Raw genomic sequence first — 22,358 nt, forward strand, 5'->3', positions numbered from 1 at the left:
TAATTAAAGGTTGTACACAGGTGACTATCTGTGATACTTTGTATTGAGATGTGAAATTATATCGCCATTGTTGGAAAGTATATTTCAAAATTGGTATTTTTTGCTTTGTTATGCTGACAGGTGAATTTCTGGCCGATGTTTTTGTGTACAAAGTATACTGCAAATAATTAAATTTAAAATTAGGTGCATTTTAAAATCTATACTTTACTGTTTTCATAGTAAAAGCAAATTACATTATTTTCAAAAAAAAATGAAGAGAAAAGAATTAACTGGTGTATGAGATTTGTTGCTCCATTTTAAAATGCTCTTTAAAATCTAACCCTTTGAACAAGGCTTTGGCCAGCTATCTTAATATCATCTGGGGGCGGCACGGTGGCACAGCAGTTAGCACTGCTGCCTCACAGCGCCTGTAGACCCGGGTTCAATTCCCGACTCAGGCGACTGACTGTGTGGAGTTTGCACGTTCTCCCCGTGTCTGCGTGGGTTTCCTCCGGGTGCTCCGGTTTCCTCCCACAGTCACAAAGATGTGCGGTTCAGGTGAATTGGCCAAGCTAAATTGCCCGTAGTGTTAGGTAAGGGGTAAATGTAGGGGTATGGGTGGGTTGCGCTTCGGCGGGTCGGTGTGGACTTGTTGGGCCGAAGGGCCTGTTTCCACACTGTAAATCTAATCTAATCTAATCTAATCTAATCTAATCTTATACAGCCCAGTGTTACATTTTGTTTGATAATGCTTTTGTGAAACACCTTTAGACATCCCACTATATTAAATGTGGAATATATATGGAAGTTGTTTTTGGAGTGTAAAATAATCTCTGCATGTGTTCAGATGTCTGCTAAAATATTTCAATATTCTGTGTAGCCACCTAATGCGTAAATTTATAAAGGGTTATATGCGTTCTTAAGATCCCTCAGGAAATTAGTGTGTGATGAATCGAGCAAGAGCTTGTTGTGGTTTGCTTAGGATTCTACAGCAGTGGAAGCAGATAAAAGGAGGAGAACTTGCTTAACTCCAAAATCCTCAGAATTACTCTCTTTACCAATTTCTACTCCAGTTGTGTACTCTCCAGGTCGCCTAACATCCCCTACCATTGCTGGCAGCTGCTGAGACTGAGTTTCAAGTTGCTGTTGATGAAATAAGCATTCAGCATTCTTTGCCTTCACATTTCTCAGCTGTCTTTGGAGGTGGATAGACACCAACAACACAAAACAATAATCTTAATAAGACCATTCAGTTTTGGGCTCTTAGCTGTTTGGGTCAAGTGCAGTCAGCCTGCCAGTGATTATGTGCACAAGAATGGACAAAAATCAGTTCCCACCATTATGTGATTCATCATGATGTTAAATGGAAATAATACAATTCTATATTTCACCTTTTGCAAAATTTCAGTATTTATTTGTTTCTTTTTATTATTTCAGTTGCTGTCATACCATGCAACATGCTCAAAAGTAGAGGTCGATCGACTGAAGGTAAACCTCTCCAATGTGGATCCAATGAAATATACTTAGCAGAGTTCCAATTGTGCTATCATTTGGCAGGCACCTCTAATAACATTCTCCCATTATATCCTGGAAAACACATACCTCTGAAATAAAACCCTTCTTTATAGAGATACTAAATCAATACATGTGAGCATGCTATTGGTGTTTTTTTTACTCAATTGTGCTGAACTCTTGTTTAATAATAGATTGTCTTGGGAATTTCATTCACAAGATGTTTTATATATCAACATGCGTGACTGGGTTTATAAATTAGTAAACAGGTTGTTGATTATAAATCTAGAAGCGAGTGATTAAATGTAATGCATTCGCCTGCTGACTCTCTGCTGCCACATGAAGAATACTGAATACAAAAGAGTGGTCAGTGCAGATTATTTATTAAAGTAATAAAATCTGCTCACAGTGAAAAAAGCAAATGGATGAATTTAAGGCCTGCTCTCCCCTATTACACAAAGAATTACTGCATATTACCTTCCTTGTGCATGCTGTTGCTATAATGTCTATTTTATGCTCTATAGTAAAATGTTAAGTATTGTGGGAAATAAATTATGATAATTACAAAACTGATAAGTTATTGCAATTATTTCATCTATAGATATTTCCCATAAACAAGTTGTATATATTAGGTGCAAATGTTTAGTTATTGGCAATGTCATTTGTGTGGAATATACAAGTGCATGAGTGGAATGATGTATTTTAACGATACTATCAATAATGTTGGTAGTGTTATGGATGCCATATTATGTGCTGTTTTTGTGGCTACAATTACCCCTCAGACTAGACACTTTATAACACTGTATCTGGAGATCATTTTAGTGGTGCATGTTGTAACAAAGGGTTGTGAGAAACTGGGTAGTTTTGTATGAGTTTCTATTTGTCATTTCAGCCATGCTCAAAGATAAATATATGTGATCTTCCAGTTGTGTCATTCCAGCAGGGAACCCTTCTCTTTGGGGAACAGGAATCTTGTGCATATTTATGTTGGTGTTTTCAATATGTGCTTCCAGTGGACAATGCTTCCTGTCAGGAGCACAAATCAAAAATGTATCCACCATTGCACTTCCCATTTCACTTAAATGTGCACTCATTGACTGATTAAAATGTTGTCCCACTTGTTCCAGCTGTATTCTTCCCTTCTATGGTTAGGTCACTTGATCAGAGCCTAGCGTGAGCCAGCCATATAGCTGCTGTTCATGGTCAAATACTGGAAAGGATTGTTGAGTGACATTACCTATTCTGTTCACTCTGGGTTCCTTTTCTTTTACGGACATATAAACTGATATTGGACTTAGATAGTAATACCAGACAGGTAATAGATTGCCAGTATAATACTGGACAGCCAGATCCAGTTATATGAGCTGATGGGGTTTTTTGTTACAAGGTGAAGAAATTTGTGCTGGGACCTTCCACTTTCTAGGAATTGTATTCAAACACAGCACAAATTGATAGGTATGGAGGTCATTTTCACTTGGTGTCAAGGTGAAAGCGGATGATATTGAATATTGAACTACCTGCGTAATTTACAGCCCTTTTTAACTTATTAACTTCAACCCTGGGAGAGATGCCCAAGTGGGCAGGGGAACGTTAAGGGCTGGGTCAGGTGGGTGGAAGCAATGACATACATCTGAAAAATGACAACTTGCTTAGTCCAATGCAGTGTTACCAACTTCCAATCACTTGCCCGCAGTTTGATCTCTTTGTGTTTCCACAACTGCTTTTCCTCTGTAATATCTTCTTCCACTGTCTCTTCCTCAACCATCTCTCTCACCCTCAAGGCCTGTTGCCCCATGATCTCTTTCCCATTGTGACATGTTTCTCTCGTCACCTCTTTGCACCCCCAACATTTCCTCCCTTGACTTCCCTGTCCCCACAATCTCTTGCCCCCACCATTTCTTCTCGCCTGTCATAACTCTGCCCTGTGATCTCCCCACTTCTGATGTGATTAGATTAGATTAGATTACTTACAGTGTAGAAACTGGCCCTTCGGCCCAACGAGTCCACACCGACCCGTCGAAGCGCAACCCACCCATACCCCTACATTTACCCCTTACCTAACACTACGGGCAATTTAGCATGGCCAATTCACCTGACCCGCACATCTTTGGACTGTGGGAGGAAACCGGAGCACCCGGAGGAAACCCATGCAGACATGGGGAGAACGTGCAAATTCCACACAGTCAGTCGCCTGAGTCGGGAATTGAACCCAGGTCTCAGGCGCTGTGAGGCAGCAGTGCTAACCACTGTGCCACCGTGCCGCCCACGGTGATCTGTTTTCCCCTGTGATTGTTTTATCTGTTTATCTCCTCTGCAAGCCAACTCTTGACCACAGTGAGCCTCCTTTTCTCCCCAGTGTAATTTAAAAAAAATTCTCTCCTGTGATGTGGGCATGGGTGGCTGGCCAATATTTTCTGTCCATCGCTAGCTGCCCTTGAACTGAATGGCTTGCTAGGCCATTTCAGAGGGTATTTGATAGTCAACCACATTGCTGTGGATTTGGAGTTACATATAGGCCAGCCCAGGTGAGGATGGCAGATTTCCTTCCCTGAAGGACAAAAGATTTTTTTTATCCCAACAATGGGCAATAGTTTCATGGTCATCAGAAGATTAGATTCTTAATTCCAGATTGTTTTATTTAGTGAATTCAAACTTCTACATCTCTGTGGTGAGATCCAATCCTGCGTCCCCAGAACATTAGTTGAGTTTTTGGATTAAGAGTCTAATAATAATATCAGTAGGCCATCACCTCCCCACCAGAATTATCTTCCTGCATGCTGATTCCACCTTACCACCTGAAGCTGCTATGCTCCCTCCTTGCCTGCCCAAAAATGTCAAGCCCAGGGTGCTCAGATCCAATATAGTCACCTAATACTATGTTTGACCAAAGTACCGGTCGTTCTGCTATAACATAACAATTGCATTCCTCTGCAACCCTGCTCTGTCGAAAATTGCAGTATGGAAAACCGCTACAGAAAATCAGGCTGTACAAGATCGTGATAGATCATTGCTTATCCAGTAAGTAAATGCGGTGGTGAACAGTCTTGCATTTTGTTTGTTATCACATTGCCTTTCTAAAACATTCAACTTAAACCACATTAGCAATCCACCATTGTTCATCTATTGATTAATGCCTTGCAGGAATTATACAAAATACATAAAAATACCATCATGATTTATGAACAGTCAGGCAAACTTTCCATCTAGTTCTTCATGTGATAAAATAAATGAATATTAATAGGAAAAAGACAATGCTGAATTAACAGCTAGACCCCTATTGTAACTACATGGAGCTTTGGACAGGGAGGTATCTGATATATAAGAAGTTCAAGTGTAAGGGGCACATGCCTATTTTAATCCAGATAACTTATTATTGTTTTATTTTTGAATTTGACCATCATTTTGTGGCAGAGTGTGTAAGGCAGCCCTCGTGACACAATTTGGAGCTTTTAAGACATCAGTACAATGATGTAATTTAGGGGAGTTGTAATTTGGAAGAACATTGGAAATGAATTCAGAACAGTCAAACGATGTGTCATTGCTGACTGATGGGTCCCTTGTACTGCTGGAGACAAGTCGGAACTCCAGAGAAAGTTTCTACCACAACAACAGTAGCAAAAAAACTATTGTTGACTTAAAGAAAGCACTGTAGGAGGTAGCCTGGGCGGTTAACAGTGGGGTTGTTTATCCACATTTGTGAATTTAATATATAGGAAACACTTTACAATCTAATCCAGTTGGGAAATGTGAGCAAAGTTGCGCATTCACCTACATTGTGCTGTGTGAATTTGTTAAACTCTACCTTGTCAAATCAACTCCATCATGCAATTTCTCACAGCCAGTTAGCTAGAAAGTCCACTTCCTCACAGCCTCATCTATCCATTCACCACTGAGATTCACTCTTATCCTTATGCCATCTGACGCATCTTGCTGAAAGTCACTCTCACCAAACGTACTATATCCTTTGAGTGAATACATTCATTCACCGGTCTGTTTCCTCTCCCACTGCAATTGAAGAGTGTGTCAACTAACCAGGAGAACGAGTGTGTATCCACACATCACATATTTGGCAACTAAAGAAGAGTTAGCATTGGACAACAGTGGCAGTTTTTGGTGTCCCTAGCCATCAGACATGGTGATGTGGGACCCCGGAGCTACCTGGATGTAGAGTACAATTGTCATACTGCACCCAGTCATGTTGATTCCAGCAGTGAGTCCAGTTTCATCACCATTATGACAATTTGCAATTATCCTACTTTGCCAGCTATAATTTACATTTTAGAGCAGAGTCTTCTTGGTCACAATCAATGATGACAAATGCTCAGAGGCGGTAATTTCTTCTGAGGGTGCACAGGATTCTTAGAGTGTCCAGTGAGCAAAAGAGTTGGGTTTTCACCTAGTGACTCGAACTTCAGAAATGAGCAAGCGAAGGTGGTGGTAGCAGAGACAGCTGTGAAGTGTCTACATTGCAGCCATCTCCAGCATTGTACAGTCAGGACTTTGGAACAAGGTAACACATGGTGATTGGTCGGACCCTGGGAAGCACCAATAATCAGAGGTATTTTGGTGTGCATGTACACCAGTCCCTTATTGTATTAGGACAGGTGGATAAAGTGATTATAAAGGCATATTGGATCCATGCCTTTATTAGTCGAGGCATTTCGCGTGTATGAGCAGAGTCGTTATCTGTAGGGACTGTGTAACTAAGTAGGCCATAGCTAGAGTATTGTGTGCAGTTCTGGAATCCACATTATAAGGAGGGGTGTGATTGTACTGGAGAGGGTGCAGGGGAGATTTACCAGGATGTTGATTGGGCTGGAAATTTTCAGTTACGAAGCGAGATTGGACAGGCTGGGGGTAGTTTTCCTTAGAGCAGAGCAAATTGGGAGGGACATGATAAAGTTATGAACGGTCGGATAGGGTAGGCAGGAAGAAACTTTTCTCCTTGATGGAGGGACCAGTGACCAAGAAACCTTAATTTAAGGTAAGGAGCAGAAGGTTTCGAGGATATGTGAGGAAAACACATTTTCAAACTAGAGGATAGTCACTGCTGTAAGGGTGGTAGGGCAGAAACAATCATAACTTTTAAAAAGTATTTAGATGGGCACTTGCAATGCCAAAGGCATACAAGGTTATGGGCCAAGTGCTGGAAAATGGGATTAGAATAGTTAGGAGGTTGTTTTTGACTGGGGTAGATGCAGTAGGCTGAAGGACCTTTCTCTGCACTGTGGATCTTTATAACTTTATGATTATATAAGCACACAGCAACAATTGCAGAGAAAATGAAGGAGTGGTCTTCAAACACAAATGGATTGATCAGGTCACGCTCCTAAGTGTAACATGGCCTGCCCCATAGAACATCACTTATGGTAATCAAATAATTTTGTCTTCAATTAACTATGGAAGACTCTTGATACCAAAATCATTGGTGCCAAGAACAAATAAACAGAATTCAACCTTGATTTAGCAGTGCTGAGTTGATCTGCCACATGTTGCTTTCCAGCAGTGTGGCTGCAATGAAATAAGGCTGTCCATTTGGCTTGTTGGGCCTGCTGAACGTCTACATCAACTTCACTTTTCCACATTATTCTCGTATGCTTTGATTCCCTGAATGGCCAAAAACATTTCCATAGTTCTCAATGTACTCTGTGGTAGATAATTCTAAAGATTCACAATCCTCTGAAAGATTGACCACTTACCTTACGGCTATGACAACGATCCTCCAGTCAGGGGAAACAGTGTGTCAAGCTTACCCTGTTAAGCTCTCTTAAAATTTACCATGTTTCAGAGAGACTCCACATGTTATAAACCAGGACTTCACTCAAAACACTTCCGCTCTTTTTTTTTAACTACCTCCAGTTACTCCCCAATTTGCTGCCTTAATACTTAACTGGCAAGTCTGTGCCTATATGCTTCCAGGATTGTACCTGTTAGGAAAGATTCTAAATCAATTCATATAAAAAGTAGGGTAGATGCAGGGCAAACTTCAGAAATGTCAGATATCTTCCATTTCTGAGCTACATGCTACCTCTCAGACCAAAACCTCAAGTGGATCCCCAGGTGCAGAGCTGGCATTTAGCTTTATCTCACCATTACCTTTCTTGGCTTTTCATTGTTTCTGACTTGTCACACTGCTTGCCCAGTATCCAGTATTGGATGAAGAGAAACTTCCTCCCAATAACCATAGGCAAGACGAAAGTTATTGTTAGCTTCCATCACCGATTCCATGCCCTGACATTTTTTTCCATCCTGGCAACTGTGTGAAACTGAACCAAATCATTTGCAATCTTTGACCAAAGATGAGCTTTCAACCACATATCAATAAGATTGTTTGCACCACCTCCATAATATTGTCTTATTCTGATCCTGTCTCAACTCATCTACTGTTGCTGTGACTTGGTAACCTCAAAAATTGGCAATCTCCCATTCTTCAGTTCTGAAGGGTCACTCAGTCCAAAATGTTCACTCTGATTTCTCTCCACAGATGCCGCCAGACCTGCTGAGCTTTTCCAGCAATGTCTGTTTTTGTCTCTACTTAAACTTCTACTCATCCCACATTCCAAAGTTAATGCTCTTCAAATCGTGTTCACCCATCCCCTGGTATTTGGTGATCTTCAGTGGCTCCCATTCCAATCACACTTCAATTTTACTTCCTCACTATCTCTGTCATGTTTCCCATTATTTAAACTTCCGATTGCCTCCAGTTCTGGCCTCTCTTATGTCCATGATTTAGTTCACTGTTGATGTCTGTGCTTTCTTTCCTTAACCTTTAGAATTCTCTTTTTAAGCTTTCTCTTCCCCTGTTAACACTCCACCCACATACACCGTGCGCTTGTTCAGATTAAAATCCATACACTAGTTACCACTGCTCACCCCACTCGCCTTGCTCACTTCACACCTCCAACACTACCTTCAGAAACTTCTAGATAATAGCTGTAGTATACTTTGCTGGTTGAAATCATACCTGGTACATAAGAAGATGGTTGTGATTGTTGAAGGTCTGTCATCTCAGTTCCACAGCATCTCTGCAGGAGTTCCTCAGGGTAGTGTCCTAGCCCCAACTATTTTCACCTGCTTCAGAAATTACCTTCCCTCCATTCATAGTAGGTGGAGGCATTTGCTGATGATTGCACAATGTCCAGCACATTCGCAACTCCTTAGATACTGAAGCAGTCATGTTCCAATGCAACAAGTCCTGGACAATGTCTAGGCCTGGGCTGAAAAATGGCAAGTAACATTTATACAATACAATGCAATACAGAACAGGAGACTTTACCTTCTGTACCAGCCTGCCGTGAGGTACCTTATCAAATGCCTTACTAACATCCTTGGAGACAACACTCACTGTCCTTCCCTCATCAATCATTTTTGTCACTTACACAAAAAACTCAGATGAAGTTGGTGAAACATGAATAAAAATAAACTCGATAAAAACGAATGATTATTCTTCCTATCATTATGCCATGACCACAAGTTTTGACCACAACAATGAAACAGAGTAAAACTTCCATGAAATTAAAACTTAAAGAACTTTGAATTTCTGACTCTGGGCATGGGATTCTCATATTTTCAGTTTAACTTATGAAACGCAAAATGATGTTATTTTCTTCTCTTCTCTTCTACTTTTCCAATTCTCTCCCATGTTTCGCAGCCTTCACCAATTAGCTTGTGCCTGAAAACGATTGTAAGTGGGGTCTTTCATGCTTTTAAAAACATTTTAGACCCTTCCTTTATGCTGTACCTCCTAACAATATACTTTATGTTTTAGTTCATAAAATGAATATTCTGGATCAGAATTAACTTTACCATGGTCATTGCTAAAGTGCTGTAATCAGCCAGATGGAGATATAAGCTTGGATCTGGTATCCGGTTTTCAAGCATTGCATACGCATGCTGAAAAATGGCAGGCAAAAAGTGTTTGTCCCACTCAGTCTTGTAAATACAAACATGAAACTCCCTTTATTCATTAGTGCAGCAGATGTTAGCAAATAAAGAGCATCTGAGTTGCTCTCAGCTCCTGCTATAACATTACTTTGCCTTGAAATAGCAAACGCCGTTACTGGTTTTACTTGGGGAAACCAATGCCATAGATTGCTTACAGAAAAGAGTTAAGTTAATCATCGACAAACTACTCTCTTGACCACACCGTGTTCACCTTCAACCCCTTCTTCCACTCTAACCCCATGCAATCCTCAAGATCACTGACCCAGGCCCTGAGTCCAACCTATGATCACCCACACTCTCATTTCCACCTTGATACACACAATCCTCCAAAACCTTGATGTTTACCGGAAGTCCACATTCCTTCTGATGCCCTCCAAGGCTTTCCTGATGTCTGTCATCTCTTGAGATCTTATTTCTTCACACACTACCTCCCACGCTGGGCTCATGATTAGATTAGATTCTGAACAGTGTGGAAACAGTCCCTTCGGCCCAACAAGTTCACACTGTATTTCCGAAGAGCAACCCACCCAGACCCATTCCCCTACATTTACCCCTTCACCTAACACTACAGGCAATTTAGCATGGCCAATTCACCTGACCTGCATATTTTTTGGACTGTGGGAGGAAACCGGAGTACCCGGAGGAAACCCACGCACGGGGAGAATGTGCAAACCCCACACAGTCAGTTGCCTGAGTCAGGAATTGAACCCGGGTTGCTGGCGCTGTGAGGCTGCAGTGCTAACTACTGTGCTACGGTGACACCCTCTCATGCCTCCCTCTCCCAAGACACCACAAGATCCTCGCTACCAATCTAAATCCTCACTAGCCCCCAAAACCTTGCCGTTGCCTCACACAAATCTTTGATAACTGTTGTCGCATTCAAGGAAAGTATGTTGTGTTTGGGAATAAGTTCCAGTTGTTCTCAAATATATGTTGTACTACTTGCCAGCAGGAACAGGATAAAATAGGATCGTGTCAGCAGATGGAAGGTCATAAAGTAAAGCCTTAAATTTGTCCCTCTCTCTTGATACAGGCTTTAACTGTTCTGCATTTCTATTCAGGCTGCAAAACTTCCTGCTGTGAGTGAGCTGGGAATCGATAGTTTTCACTTCAGTGATTTTTCTCTCGATAATGATGGAATGATCACAGCATCATTAAGGATGTTCTTGGAACTAGGGATGGTACAGAAATTCAAAGTAGATTATGAGGTAAGAAAGGCATATGTAGAAGATGTCCACTTTGTACTGCGGTGTGCATTTAGCATTTTATAGAATACATTTAGAGTCTTCAAACAGATTTCAGCAGTGTTCTGTTTCTTCAATCCTAAAATACACTTATTTGTTTTTTACTTGAGAAATGGCATAGTTATTGTTTATGCCTCTCTCCTTAAATTATCAAAAACAAGAACCTGATAAGAAGTCCCAAAACAAGGATCAACAATGCAGTCGAATGCATTATTTACCCAGCCAGTTCCCTAAAGCAGCAGGTAAGAAGCAAAATAACATTTAGCTATACGATTTGAGAGCATTGCAGGCTACTGGAGGTTTTCGGCCTCTCTGAACAGAAAAGTTTTTCCTTTGTTTGCAGAGTCCCTCGTACAGTTTAAAAAAAAGATTTGGGACTTGTCACTTGTGAAATATTGGCCACTAAATTTGTTTCTCTGAGAACTGGTGGTGGTTATGCCATAATTTGTGTTAGTGAGGAATACTCTGTGACTGCAATTTGTACCATTGACTTTCTCTCTCGGCAATCTACCACCTGCCAAGCATGAAACAGGGTATAAAACTGACAGCAGGTTCCTGCTGATAAATTCCTGGATTTCCAGTTTTCCTCTGCTCTGTCTGCCTTACTGTTAATAACTTAGCCAATGTTTTCTCACGGCTGGAAGAAACCCATGTGAAATGAGGACCCACCATCATTAACTCAGCTCCTACTGCACTAAAGCAGAGAGAGAGAGAGACCTAATTAATGTTAATTTGTATTAAATTGATTAGGAGTGCTTATTTAAGTTGAAGTTTAAATGCTTGTCTACATTGAGCAGAAGGAGCTGATTAATGGGTGCACATACACTTTTTCGGTTGTTAAACGTGGTGAGATTCTGCACTGTCCTATCAATCTGTTTCAAAGCTCCTACTTGTGTTTCTCCTTTCCTTTGATTTTATTTCCGCCCAACATCTCTTTTCTTCTTTACCCTGTCCCTGAACTTTGGGAATGCTGAGGAAACATTCCAGACGTGTATAATGAACTTCTGCAAAGAAAGGGAAAGCTGTTCATATGTGCAGCCATTTATAAGGAAGTGCGCATGTTCTTTGACATTTGAGATACCAAGAACATTTTCCACATTCCCTTTTAAACAAGTTGCTGAGACAAGACCAAAGCTGGGCTGGAAGCTTGCACTAGCTGTTCAAGTTAATTATCCAAATAATCTGACACTGCAAATTTACAGCGTGAATTTGCTGTATTGCAGACTAGCGTTAAACTGATAACACCCAATACAAATATTGCGCAAAACACATAATCAAGTCTTATGTAGAGCTAAAAAGGAAATATTTAACATTCTGTTTGTTGAGTCTTTTGCTGTTCTGTAAAATGCATTTTCTGCAATTTAACTGCGAATTGTAATTTTGAAACAAGACTTAATTGTAACACTGTTCCTAACTATTTAACTCTAGCAGAATGCCACTTTGAATATCTTTTGCAGAAGCACCATTGCTTAGCAAACTCAATACAATGTAGATCTGATGCGTCAAACTGCATTTTGTGATGTGAAAGTTTCTGTTAATTACCCACAAATTCTGTAATGGTTTGCTGAGAATTCCATTCTCATAAAACTGCTGTGAAGTGAGTGGGCAAGTGATAAGAAGGTGAGCAATGCTATCAGCTCCTGCGTTCTTTATTTCCCAGGGTGATATTTCTCCTGTAACTTGTTTCAGACAGAAATCAGGTCATGAAAAGGTACTGGCAGAATATACAAACAATCCTAAACCTCAATAATGAGTTCAGTAGGGACTCTTAAGTCCAGTGCTGTCAGAATTCATTCATTTTCTGTATATGTAGACGTAACCCCATAACCCATCCCTGACTTAACATTGTTTCTGGTGCACTTCAGATACCTGTGAGGGACATAATTGTTACTATCAAGCTGTCTTTGAGCCTTCATATATCTCACTTGGTTCATGAACATTTGTTCTGATAGCTGATTCTCTAGGTAGTGGAACAATAAAGCAGGTCTAATGTGACCTTAACCAAGTAGCTAACTTTCTCATGTGAACAAACCAGACACCTGCCAATTTTCAACATTGTCAAAACATTGATATGGCTTCATATTCCAAGATAGTGATACCACATACAATTCAGGTCCACTAAATGCATTAGATACATGTCCTTTTTTCATGTGGGATCCCTTTTCTGTTTTGTTAGGTCCAGCATTCCGCCATTTTCATCACAAGGCTGAATCTTACTTGGCTCTGAGTGGAATGGACTATGGTGAGCTAGATAGAGAGTTGTCATGACGTTGAGATCACCTTGATGCAGTTTGAGTGCTTTATTCAAGTAGCATGCTGAAATTCTCATCAGGGAGCAGTGAGCTTCCTATTGATGCTCATTATTATTTGTTAAACACCTTGTGAACAGACCAACTTGCCACAGAACTGTACACAATATTCCAAATGCAGCCTAACTAAACTCTTACATAGCTACACAAGACTTGTCAACATTTATACACAATGCCCCAAATTGAGATACCAAATAAGCCATACAAATAAGCCATCAGGAAAACTCGACATGGAAGCCCAAGTGGGCTATTGGCAGGTTTGTTTTGTCGCTTGCTCCAAAAGGACTGTATGTTGGACATCAGGCACCCACACTCGCGCACACTCCATACTCATTCACGACACACAACTCACAGCCATGGGCTTTGATGCCTAACATGTGCCAGCCTCTTCTATGTGCCCTCATGGCACATAACCAATCCACTTACAGGAAACTTCTCCCCAAGTGTTGCACCGGTAAAGTATCATTGTTATAAAAACCGAAAGAACTGTGGATGCTGGAAATCAGAAACAAAAACCAAAATTGCTGGAAAACAGATCTAACAGCATTTACGGAGTGAAGTCAGAGTTAATGTTTCCTCAGAACTCAGAATTATCATTGTCATGCTGCAACAAGGACACTGTGCACTCAGGGACGCACACCCAGCTTATGTACTGGACTAGGCTGCATCTCTGGGCTCCTTGCTCACTGTCATAGTGCTCACTCATTGAAAAAGGATCTGTGCTGAGCCCTCTGTTGTTTGCAACACATTTAAATGATTTGGATGAAAACGTAGGTGATCTGATTAGTATGTTTGCAGAAGATGTGAAATTTGGTAGAGTTGTTGATGGTGAGGAAGGTTGTCAAAGGATACAGCAGGATATAGACTAGTTGGACAGTTGGGTGGAGAAATAGCAGATGGAGTTTAATCTGGTCAAGTGTGACATGATGTGAGGTCAAATGCAAGAGCAAAGTATACAGTAGATGGCAGGACCCTGAGGGGTATTGATATACAGAGGGTTCTAGGGGTGTAGGCCATAGCTTTTGCTTGCCTTCATCAGTTGGGGCATTGTGTATAAATGTTGACAAGTCTTGTGTAGCTATGTAAGAGTTTAGTTAGGCTGCATTTGGAATATTGTGTACAGTTCTGGTCGCCACTCCATAGGAAGGATGGAGCCATTCCTAGCACAAAGGAAGATGATTCTGGTTGTCGGAGGCCAGTTATTTCTGTCCAGGGATATCTTTGCAGGAGTTCCTCAGGGTAATGTTTTAGGCCCAACCACCTTCAGCTGCTTCATCAATGACCTTGCCGCCATCATAAGGTTAGCAGTGGGGGTGTTCACCAATGATTGCACAATGTTCAGCAGTATTCTCAGATACTGACACATTTCATGTACAAATGTTACAAGACCTGAACAATATTTCAGGCTTAGGCTGGTAAGTGGTAGACAACAATCATACCACAAAAGCCCCAGGAAATGACCATCTCCACAAAGAGAATCCAAGCATTACCCCTTGATGTCCACTGACATTATCATCCAAACAATACCATCAACATCCCGGCACTCAACTGGACCAGCCATATAAAGGCTGACAAGAAAAGATCAGAGATTAGGAATTCTGCAGTGAGTAATTCTTGAGTTCCCAAAGCTTATCCACCAACTACAAGACACAACTCAGAGTTTGAGGGAGTGTTCCCCACTAGCTTGGATGAGTTCTGCTCCAGCAATGCTGAAGGCACCATCCAGAAGAAAGCAGCTTGCTTGATTAGCCTCAATCCACTATATTCAATATTCACTCTTATCACTGCAACAACTCAAAGGCTCCTTATACATCAACGTGCAAACCCACTATCTCTACCACAGGAGAACAACAGGGACAGAGAAAACGCGGGGGGGGGGGGCGGTGGGGGGCACCACCATCTACAAATTCCTCTCTAAGCCATATACCTTCCTGACCTGGAACCATATTGTTGGTCCTTCACAGTTGCTGGATCAGAATACAGGAATTGCCTCGCTATTATCACTGTGGTATTATTCAAGGTAGCTCAGCACAAAATATTTATCTAGCCAGTGACACCCACAACTTGAGTGAATTAAAAAAGATTACATAAGGTTTTTGATCCACTCTAGTGAAGTAACTCCCAATGGGGTTCAGAGAACTATTAGAAATCGCAATGCACCTCTTCAAAAGAACATTGATTTGTGAGGGCTCAAATCTGATTAATTTTAAATCACTGGTGCAAAATCCTTATTGTCACTTTTCGATAACCACACCGGCAGGAGTCAGGTTACTGACTTGGGATATTCAGCTAGTCCTTGTGGTGTGTGTGCTGCAGGGAGCAGTTGTCCGTCTTGTTTATGTACAGAAAAGGACAGTGAGCTTCACCCATTTGAAGCTGACTTTACTCAGAATGGTGATGCCCCCAACAATAAGCCCAAAAACTGGAGACAAACCTTCTTGGGTCATTTAGGGAATTTCATCTGCATTTTAGAACAATCCAACAATGAGGGAAACTGTCCCTTTAAAGCACAAGAAAACCCACTTCAGAGTGACAAGACAATCAGGAGCCCAACACTGCCCCCAGTGCAATTTTGAGAGTGACAGGTTCAGTGTTGGATAGCTTTGCCTAAGTATTGTCCAATTGAAACCCTTAAGTAGACAATTAATGTCCATTTCTGGACTGTATCCCACCGTTGCTGGGATTCAGCAGTAAGAAGGAGGGACTAGCATTTGATGTGTAATCCTGCAAGTTGAACTTTGCTTGCTGCTGGCCAGATAAAGGGGCAGGGAAGATGTTTCTTGCTGGACCAGCAGTGCTAAACAGAGGCCTTTCCCCACATTTATAACCCTGTTAATACCCCAGGTTAAAAGGGTATTAACGTCGTAGCAGTTAGATACAAGTGCTAAGCCAATCAGAGGGTATTTAAGATTTAATCTCATCCCTGTGCAACTGGAGTCATATGTGTACCAAACTACGGACATTTCTTTCCATGAAAGGATGACGGGTTTGTACACCAATCAACAGTGGTTTCATTCAACCATCATTAGGCTAACCTTTTTAAAATTCCAGATTTTTATTTATTGAAGTTAAGGTTCTACCACCTGCCATTGTGGGATTTGAATCCACCTTCCGGAGTATTTTCTGGTCCATTGACATTACCAGTATATTCTCAGTACTGCCTCCTCCCTGTGAGGCAGGCAAACTTTCATCCCTCGAGTTGTAGACTCATTGTTCATTTCTGTTCTTTACATCAATTCAGGTCTTTTTTGTCTTTTCTTTTTGTTCTGTAATGCTTATCTATTTACGAATAGTGGGTAAAAATTGTACCACGTAATACTAGCATTTGAAAGCATTAGCATTTCCACAGGAAATTCTTTCCTTACAAGTTTATCAAATATTTTAACTTGATTTTATTTTGAATGCTCCAGAACCTAAAATATGTTTCCAAACATTTCAAGTTATTATCTACCTTGTGAACATACTAGTGGTCGGAGGAGGAATTCCAAAATTGTAGTTGCTAAAAAGAAATCCAAGGGGTTCATGAAATGATTCTTACTTCACCTATGATCAGAATTAAAGATTTCACTCCAGGCTGTGTGCTGTACTCTCAAAAGTAGAAAAAAAACATAAAAAACTGTGGATGCTGGAAATCAGAAACAAAAACAGAAATTGCTGGAAGAATAACACATCTGGCCACGTCTGTGGAGACAGATCAGAGTTAATGTTGCAGATCCTGTGATCCTTGATTAGATTAGATTGCTTACAGTGTGGAAACAGGCCCTATGGCCCAACAAATCCACACCAACCCTCCGAAGAGCAACCCACTCAGACCCATTCCCCTCCACTTACCGCTTCACCCATCACTCCAGGCAATTTAGCATGACCAAGTCACCTAACCTGCACATTTTTGGACTGTGGGAGGAAACCAGAGCACCCGGAGGAAACCCATGCAGACACGGGGAGAATGTGCAAACTACACACAGACAGTTGTCTGAGGCGGGAATTGAACCCAGGTCTCTGGTGCTGTGAGGCGCAACTTGGATCAGAAACGTCAACTCTGATTTCTCTCCACAGATGCTGCTAGACCTGCTGAGATTTTCCAGCATTTTCTGTTTTTGTTGCTATACTTCAAATCTGTTTTTAAAGTGGAAAGCAAGCTTGTTATGGTTATGTCATAATTCCAATAAAATTAACCCATACACATAAATTTCTGTGATCTTGCAGGTTCTGTGTCGCTGGCTGCTCACTGTGAGAAAAAATTACCGTGCAGTTCCATACCACAACTGGCGTCATGCATTTAATGTTGCTCAATGCATGTTTGTAATGATTACAGTAAGTCAGAAGATCTGTTTGATAGGTCCTGTTAAACAGACATTAATTAAGACTGTGTGTAAATCACAACATAAAATAGGTGACACCAGTTAATGAAGAAATGATTAAGAGGGAAATTTCTTTATTTTCTCAGGCTTCATTTGAATCCAGTGTGTTGAAATAAATAATGATGGGTTTTGTATAAAACGGACAATTTGATAAATGGGATGATTTTGCTTCCATAAAGATCTCTTAATTGACTGGATGAATTATCATTGGTAACTGCTTTAATAATTAGAATGTTTGAATTTCAATGATAACATCACCAAAAGTCACTAATAACATTGTGTATAAATAGATCACTAATGTTATGGGGATATAACAACTTAGCCATTTAGACTAAGCAAAATTCTCATATTAAGCTTCAAATATTAAAATACAATTGATACAATTTGGCAAATTTTCTTAACTATGAGATTCAGTTTGTCACTTACAATTACTTTCCTTCTGTCACCAGTCCAACTCGTTTTTACATCTATCTCTGATGCACTATTATATATATTATTCTGACTTGTAATGGCTAACCTTAAAGTACTGATCCACATGGCACAACATTTTTAATTGAAATCCAATTTCGTCTTAATTTCGAATTCTTTGGTTCTCTAACTTTACAGTTTTTACTTATGTGCAATATTCTCCACTAATGTGGACTAAAATCTGCTTGCCTTCATGGCAAATGCCATCATATCCTCATTAAACCCTATCTCCATATTGCTTTATCTCTATATCTCTGTTTGCACCTTTTTGACATTTCAAAGTGAATATGTATCTATATGTAAAATTAACACCGTAGACAAAATAAAAATCTATTCCAGCCTACATCAAGGCTTGGATAAGAGGTACATGATTATGATGGCTCCTTGTAGGAGACAGTTTTGGATTTGGTGGACAAATCCCATCGTTGGAATTGTTACTTGTGAATATCCAGGTTAGCGTGGTCCTGAAGAAAATTTCTGGAGCAAGTGAAAAGCAAGATAATTTATTAAAATTACAAATTATCTTGCCTCCATAATTGACCCTTTTGCCATCCCGTTGAACACAACTCAGGAATTATGCTGGTGAGCAAAAATATTAAAATTATGTCATATATTTCCTCAGACTGCTGATTTTCAGGAAATTCTGTCTGATATCGAAATCCTTGCTTTGATGGTGGGTTGTCTGTGCCATGACCTTGATCATCGAGGGACAAACAATGCTTTCCAGGAAAAGTGAGTGAAAAGATACCATCAATGCTTCAGTACCATATTAAATCAAAGCTAATAAGTACATTAAATCTGAATTTGCCATTTTGAATTCTGCTGTAACACACGTTTCATTAGCACGAATTCACTATAACGCGATTGATGAATAGGGGACATTGTTTCTAAAGTGTGAACTTTTAAAATGTGTGTTGACTGTAGCGCGAATACACCACCAACACTTTAAGCGCTGTGTCTAAAGTGTGATTTTTCTATAACATGGGGGTGCACAAGAACGCAACCATCATGTTATCCCTTTCTGCTGTAACCTGCGCTTCACCAGAGCGGGATAATGAGAGGTAATTGTAACAATATATTTGGAGGTCAGTAAAATTTAATGTAAGGTGAGGCAGTCCCATTTAATTTAAATACGTTTTTCTCAAACAAATTACATGCAAAATACTAAAGGTCCTTCACATTTACAAACCTTCTTTAGACTTTATTATGTGCTGTATGTCGAAATTGGTGCTTGGTTCTAAGATGCAAGAGGCATTGCATCAGTAGATTTTACTGCTAAAACAGCAACCCATAATCTTCTGTCAAAGTAATGTTGAAGCCAAAGGTGCTTATTATTTACGCACAAATACTACAGCAAGTTAATATGATGGCACTTCAGTGTGGAAATCCAAAGGTTGCAGGCTGACATGCACCGTTGTGGCAAGAGCTCCACAAAGCCTACCTCACCTTGCTATACCTCACTTTTGTAAAATGTTGAACGGAATGGAGTTTGCATAGTAACTAAACTTGTCAAAAGTTCATGAGTCAATGGACATCTTGTCCATTTCTGTTTTAAGCATCTTTTTGATAGCATTGTAAGTGTTCATTACTTGTTATCAACCTCTGGCACTGAAAACCAGTTCTTACAGCTGTGTAGTCCCATTCCTCTTGGTTTTATATTGTTTTGGAAATTAAAAAAAAATTCGAAGGGTTTTTAAATTGCTCTTTTTTCCTCTTACTATAATCTTTCTTTCTCTCCTTTAAATTATATCTCTACAGTTGATTTGACATTGAATTCACACATGATAATTTACTTGTCCCCTCAATCAATGCACTATTAAATTCACTATCCACCCATGTGATTGGTTAAAGAGATACATGGCTTATAGTCTTGATCAGGTCCTCAATGCCCAGTTTTTCTCATTAGCTTGCACTTCTGTCAACTTGCCATTCAAAAACACAAAAACCTAAACATGCACAGGCAAATCTCTTGATAAACATTGTTCGATTCACTGCTACAAAAGCTTATAACCCGGTCTACATGAGTAATTGTGATTGTGAAAATCTTGCTTTCCAAAGTACAAGACTTCAAACTCCAGTTCACCTAAAGGCTATAATTGATCTTCACTCTCTCTGTGCAATGACACATGAAATTGACTGTAATGCCCAATTTTTCAATACTTCGAAATTATAATCATGTGTCCATTGTTTCAAATCAATATCATGATAAATTAATTTCAATACAACTAATAGTAATTACACATATCTATTTTGTAATAGAATATAATAAATTAATATTTGAATTAAAATTGTGATGATGGCAGATTTTATTTGAAAGCCTATTTTCAATTCTGATTTACAGAATAATGTTGGGTCATTTCAGTTGTTATGGAGAATAGGAAAGAATTGGCTAAGGGGTTTGAGTTGGTAGTGAGTTGGCAAAGAGACTATAATGTATTGTGGGGCATGGCTTTGTAGGGGAGGTGTATGGATATAGCCTTTGACCATGCTCTTCCAAATAGAACTGACCATTGGTGTGCTAAAACAAAGAGCCCAGTACCTGAACTGTGCTGAAAGAACCCTGCAGTATTTGGACATGCGAGTCCTGATTCATGGTAGTCTGCTGCATCCAGTGCAACCTGGCAATCATGTGGGCCGCAGTAGTGCTACAGTGTGAATAGCAAGAAACTCAGAAGCAAGTTGAGGGAGAGGAGGAGATAGGGAGGAGGCAACAATCTTTTCAGTTTTCCAGTAAAGATGTCTGCAATCAACTCACCTGGCAATGGCTTCGCTGAGCACATTGCCAAATCTCTATTATACAACAGTCATTCAGCTAACTTTCCCTCTGTAATTGAGCACAACACCATCCTGTTGGCCACACAATGCAGAAATAAAGAAAAAGCCCAGAAATCAACAATTTGAAATGAACTTTATTCAATAAAAAAACTAACGTTCCAAATGAAAGTTAGCCAATCATCCAGGTGCATTCACTTAGTGTCTGTCTTATAGGTGTGATTGGAAAGGGGGCCTGTTATGGCACAAATATATTGTCCCTCCCCTGGTCCAGGAGGCCTGGGTTCAAGCCCCACCTGCTCCAGAGGTGTGTAATAACATCTCTGAATAGATTTACTAGGGGAAGAAAAAGGTGTGCTTGACTGTCCTAGTTCATCTATTCAATACTATCCCAGTATTTGCAGCTTTGCTGATAGAAGGTTACCGACTTTCAATGAGGGAGCCTTTGAAAACAAAGTCCAACACCTTTGGGTCTAAGAACCAGTCTTCAGACTACACCATCTTGGCATGTCTGGGCTCATAGGCTGGCAGGCAACAGTAACCAGTCAGTGGAGTGGCATGTTGGGAGGGTGAATGCTGTCATCATGGAAGGGATTGGTAGTTTTGTTTGTCACTGAGCCACTGCCATATTCTCCCAGAGTGTCACCTCAGTTATCCCAGTAATCATGAAGAAAAAACTGTTGGATTGCCATGAGAGTTTGTGAAAGCTCAGTGCAGCTTTGATATCTGTTGGCAAAATGGCAGCAGTTTAGGCCTGCATAACAGCAACCTGAGACTCAGTTTCCAAACCATTGCTCAGATGTTGGCTGCCTTTAGCTTATGTTGTAATGGAAGCAGAGCATGCACAGCAACATGCTAGGGTCTGTGCATGTTCTCATGGAGTTGGCCACAACTTACACACTAGAAAGGAGGATGTTCAAATCTGCATTAAGCCCAGTATCAAAGGCTGATGCTGGACTCCTTTATTCTCTATGACAGTGACATTAGGACTTGTGTGTACACACCCATTGATGTTTTCTGCATGCTGCCTCTTGCCATTCTGACATGAGTCCTTTGCAGCAAACCATGTATTGCCTGCATTGCAATGAACAAGCAAGGTGTAACTACACTCTGTGGGCAAAAGTGAGGACTGCAGATGCTGGAAACTAGAGTTTAGATCAGAGTGGTGCTAGAAAAGCACAGCAGGTCAGGCAGCATCTGAGGAGCAGGAAAATCAACATTGCGGGCAAAAGCCCTTCATCAGTAATTACATTTTGTGATTACTATGCCTGTTATCAGACCTGATTTAATGACCCCATCCCCATCCTCTTTAGTTTCATTGCCTAGCAAATGAATGGATAGTGAGATCTTGACGTCTTTTAGGATTTGTTAAAACAGAAATGTACATTTTTCTGGAATCTGTGTTATTTGTACTCACATGTTGCACATGAACATGAAGTGCTCTTACCTGTCAGAGCATTTGTCATCACACTATTGCAAACAATGATCTGTTGTTCAATTTACGCTTGTAAATAATTTACTTAATTGACATGTCAATCACACTTCAACGGATTTCAGTGAATGAGAAAGCTGCTGGCAAGAGTGATTGAGATTCTAACTGTTTATAGTAAAAATCAGACTGTGAGCTCCTTTTTTTCCCTGGTTAAACAATTATGAGACGTTAAAAAATAATGATGGTTGGGGAAGTTAGAACCAATGGATCCATTGGACCTGTAATAACTCTTAAAATTCAATACAAACTTTGCTTTCTTTTATGTACACATTTTATT

At 40.3% G+C, this 22,358-nt stretch overlaps 1 protein-coding gene across 1 annotated transcript in view; it reads left to right on the plus strand.

Annotated features, from left to right (window-relative positions):
- The window catches only part of pde11al (phosphodiesterase 11a, like), a 295,860-nt gene that overhangs the window by 206,086 nt on the left and 67,416 nt on the right, over positions 1–22,358 (plus strand). Inside the window, exons 10-13 of the mRNA XM_060825345.1 lie at positions 1,417–1,467; positions 10,497–10,643; positions 17,195–17,302; positions 18,440–18,549. Of these exons, the coding sequence (XP_060681328.1) occupies positions 1,417–1,467; positions 10,497–10,643; positions 17,195–17,302; positions 18,440–18,549 (416 nt within the window). The remainder of the gene's footprint in view (positions 1–1,416; positions 1,468–10,496; positions 10,644–17,194; positions 17,303–18,439; positions 18,550–22,358) is intronic.

The sequence above is a fragment of the Hemiscyllium ocellatum genome, chromosome 5, assembly GCF_020745735.1.
Source record: "Hemiscyllium ocellatum isolate sHemOce1 chromosome 5, sHemOce1.pat.X.cur, whole genome shotgun sequence".
Lineage (NCBI taxonomy): Eukaryota > Metazoa > Chordata > Chondrichthyes > Orectolobiformes > Hemiscylliidae > Hemiscyllium > Hemiscyllium ocellatum.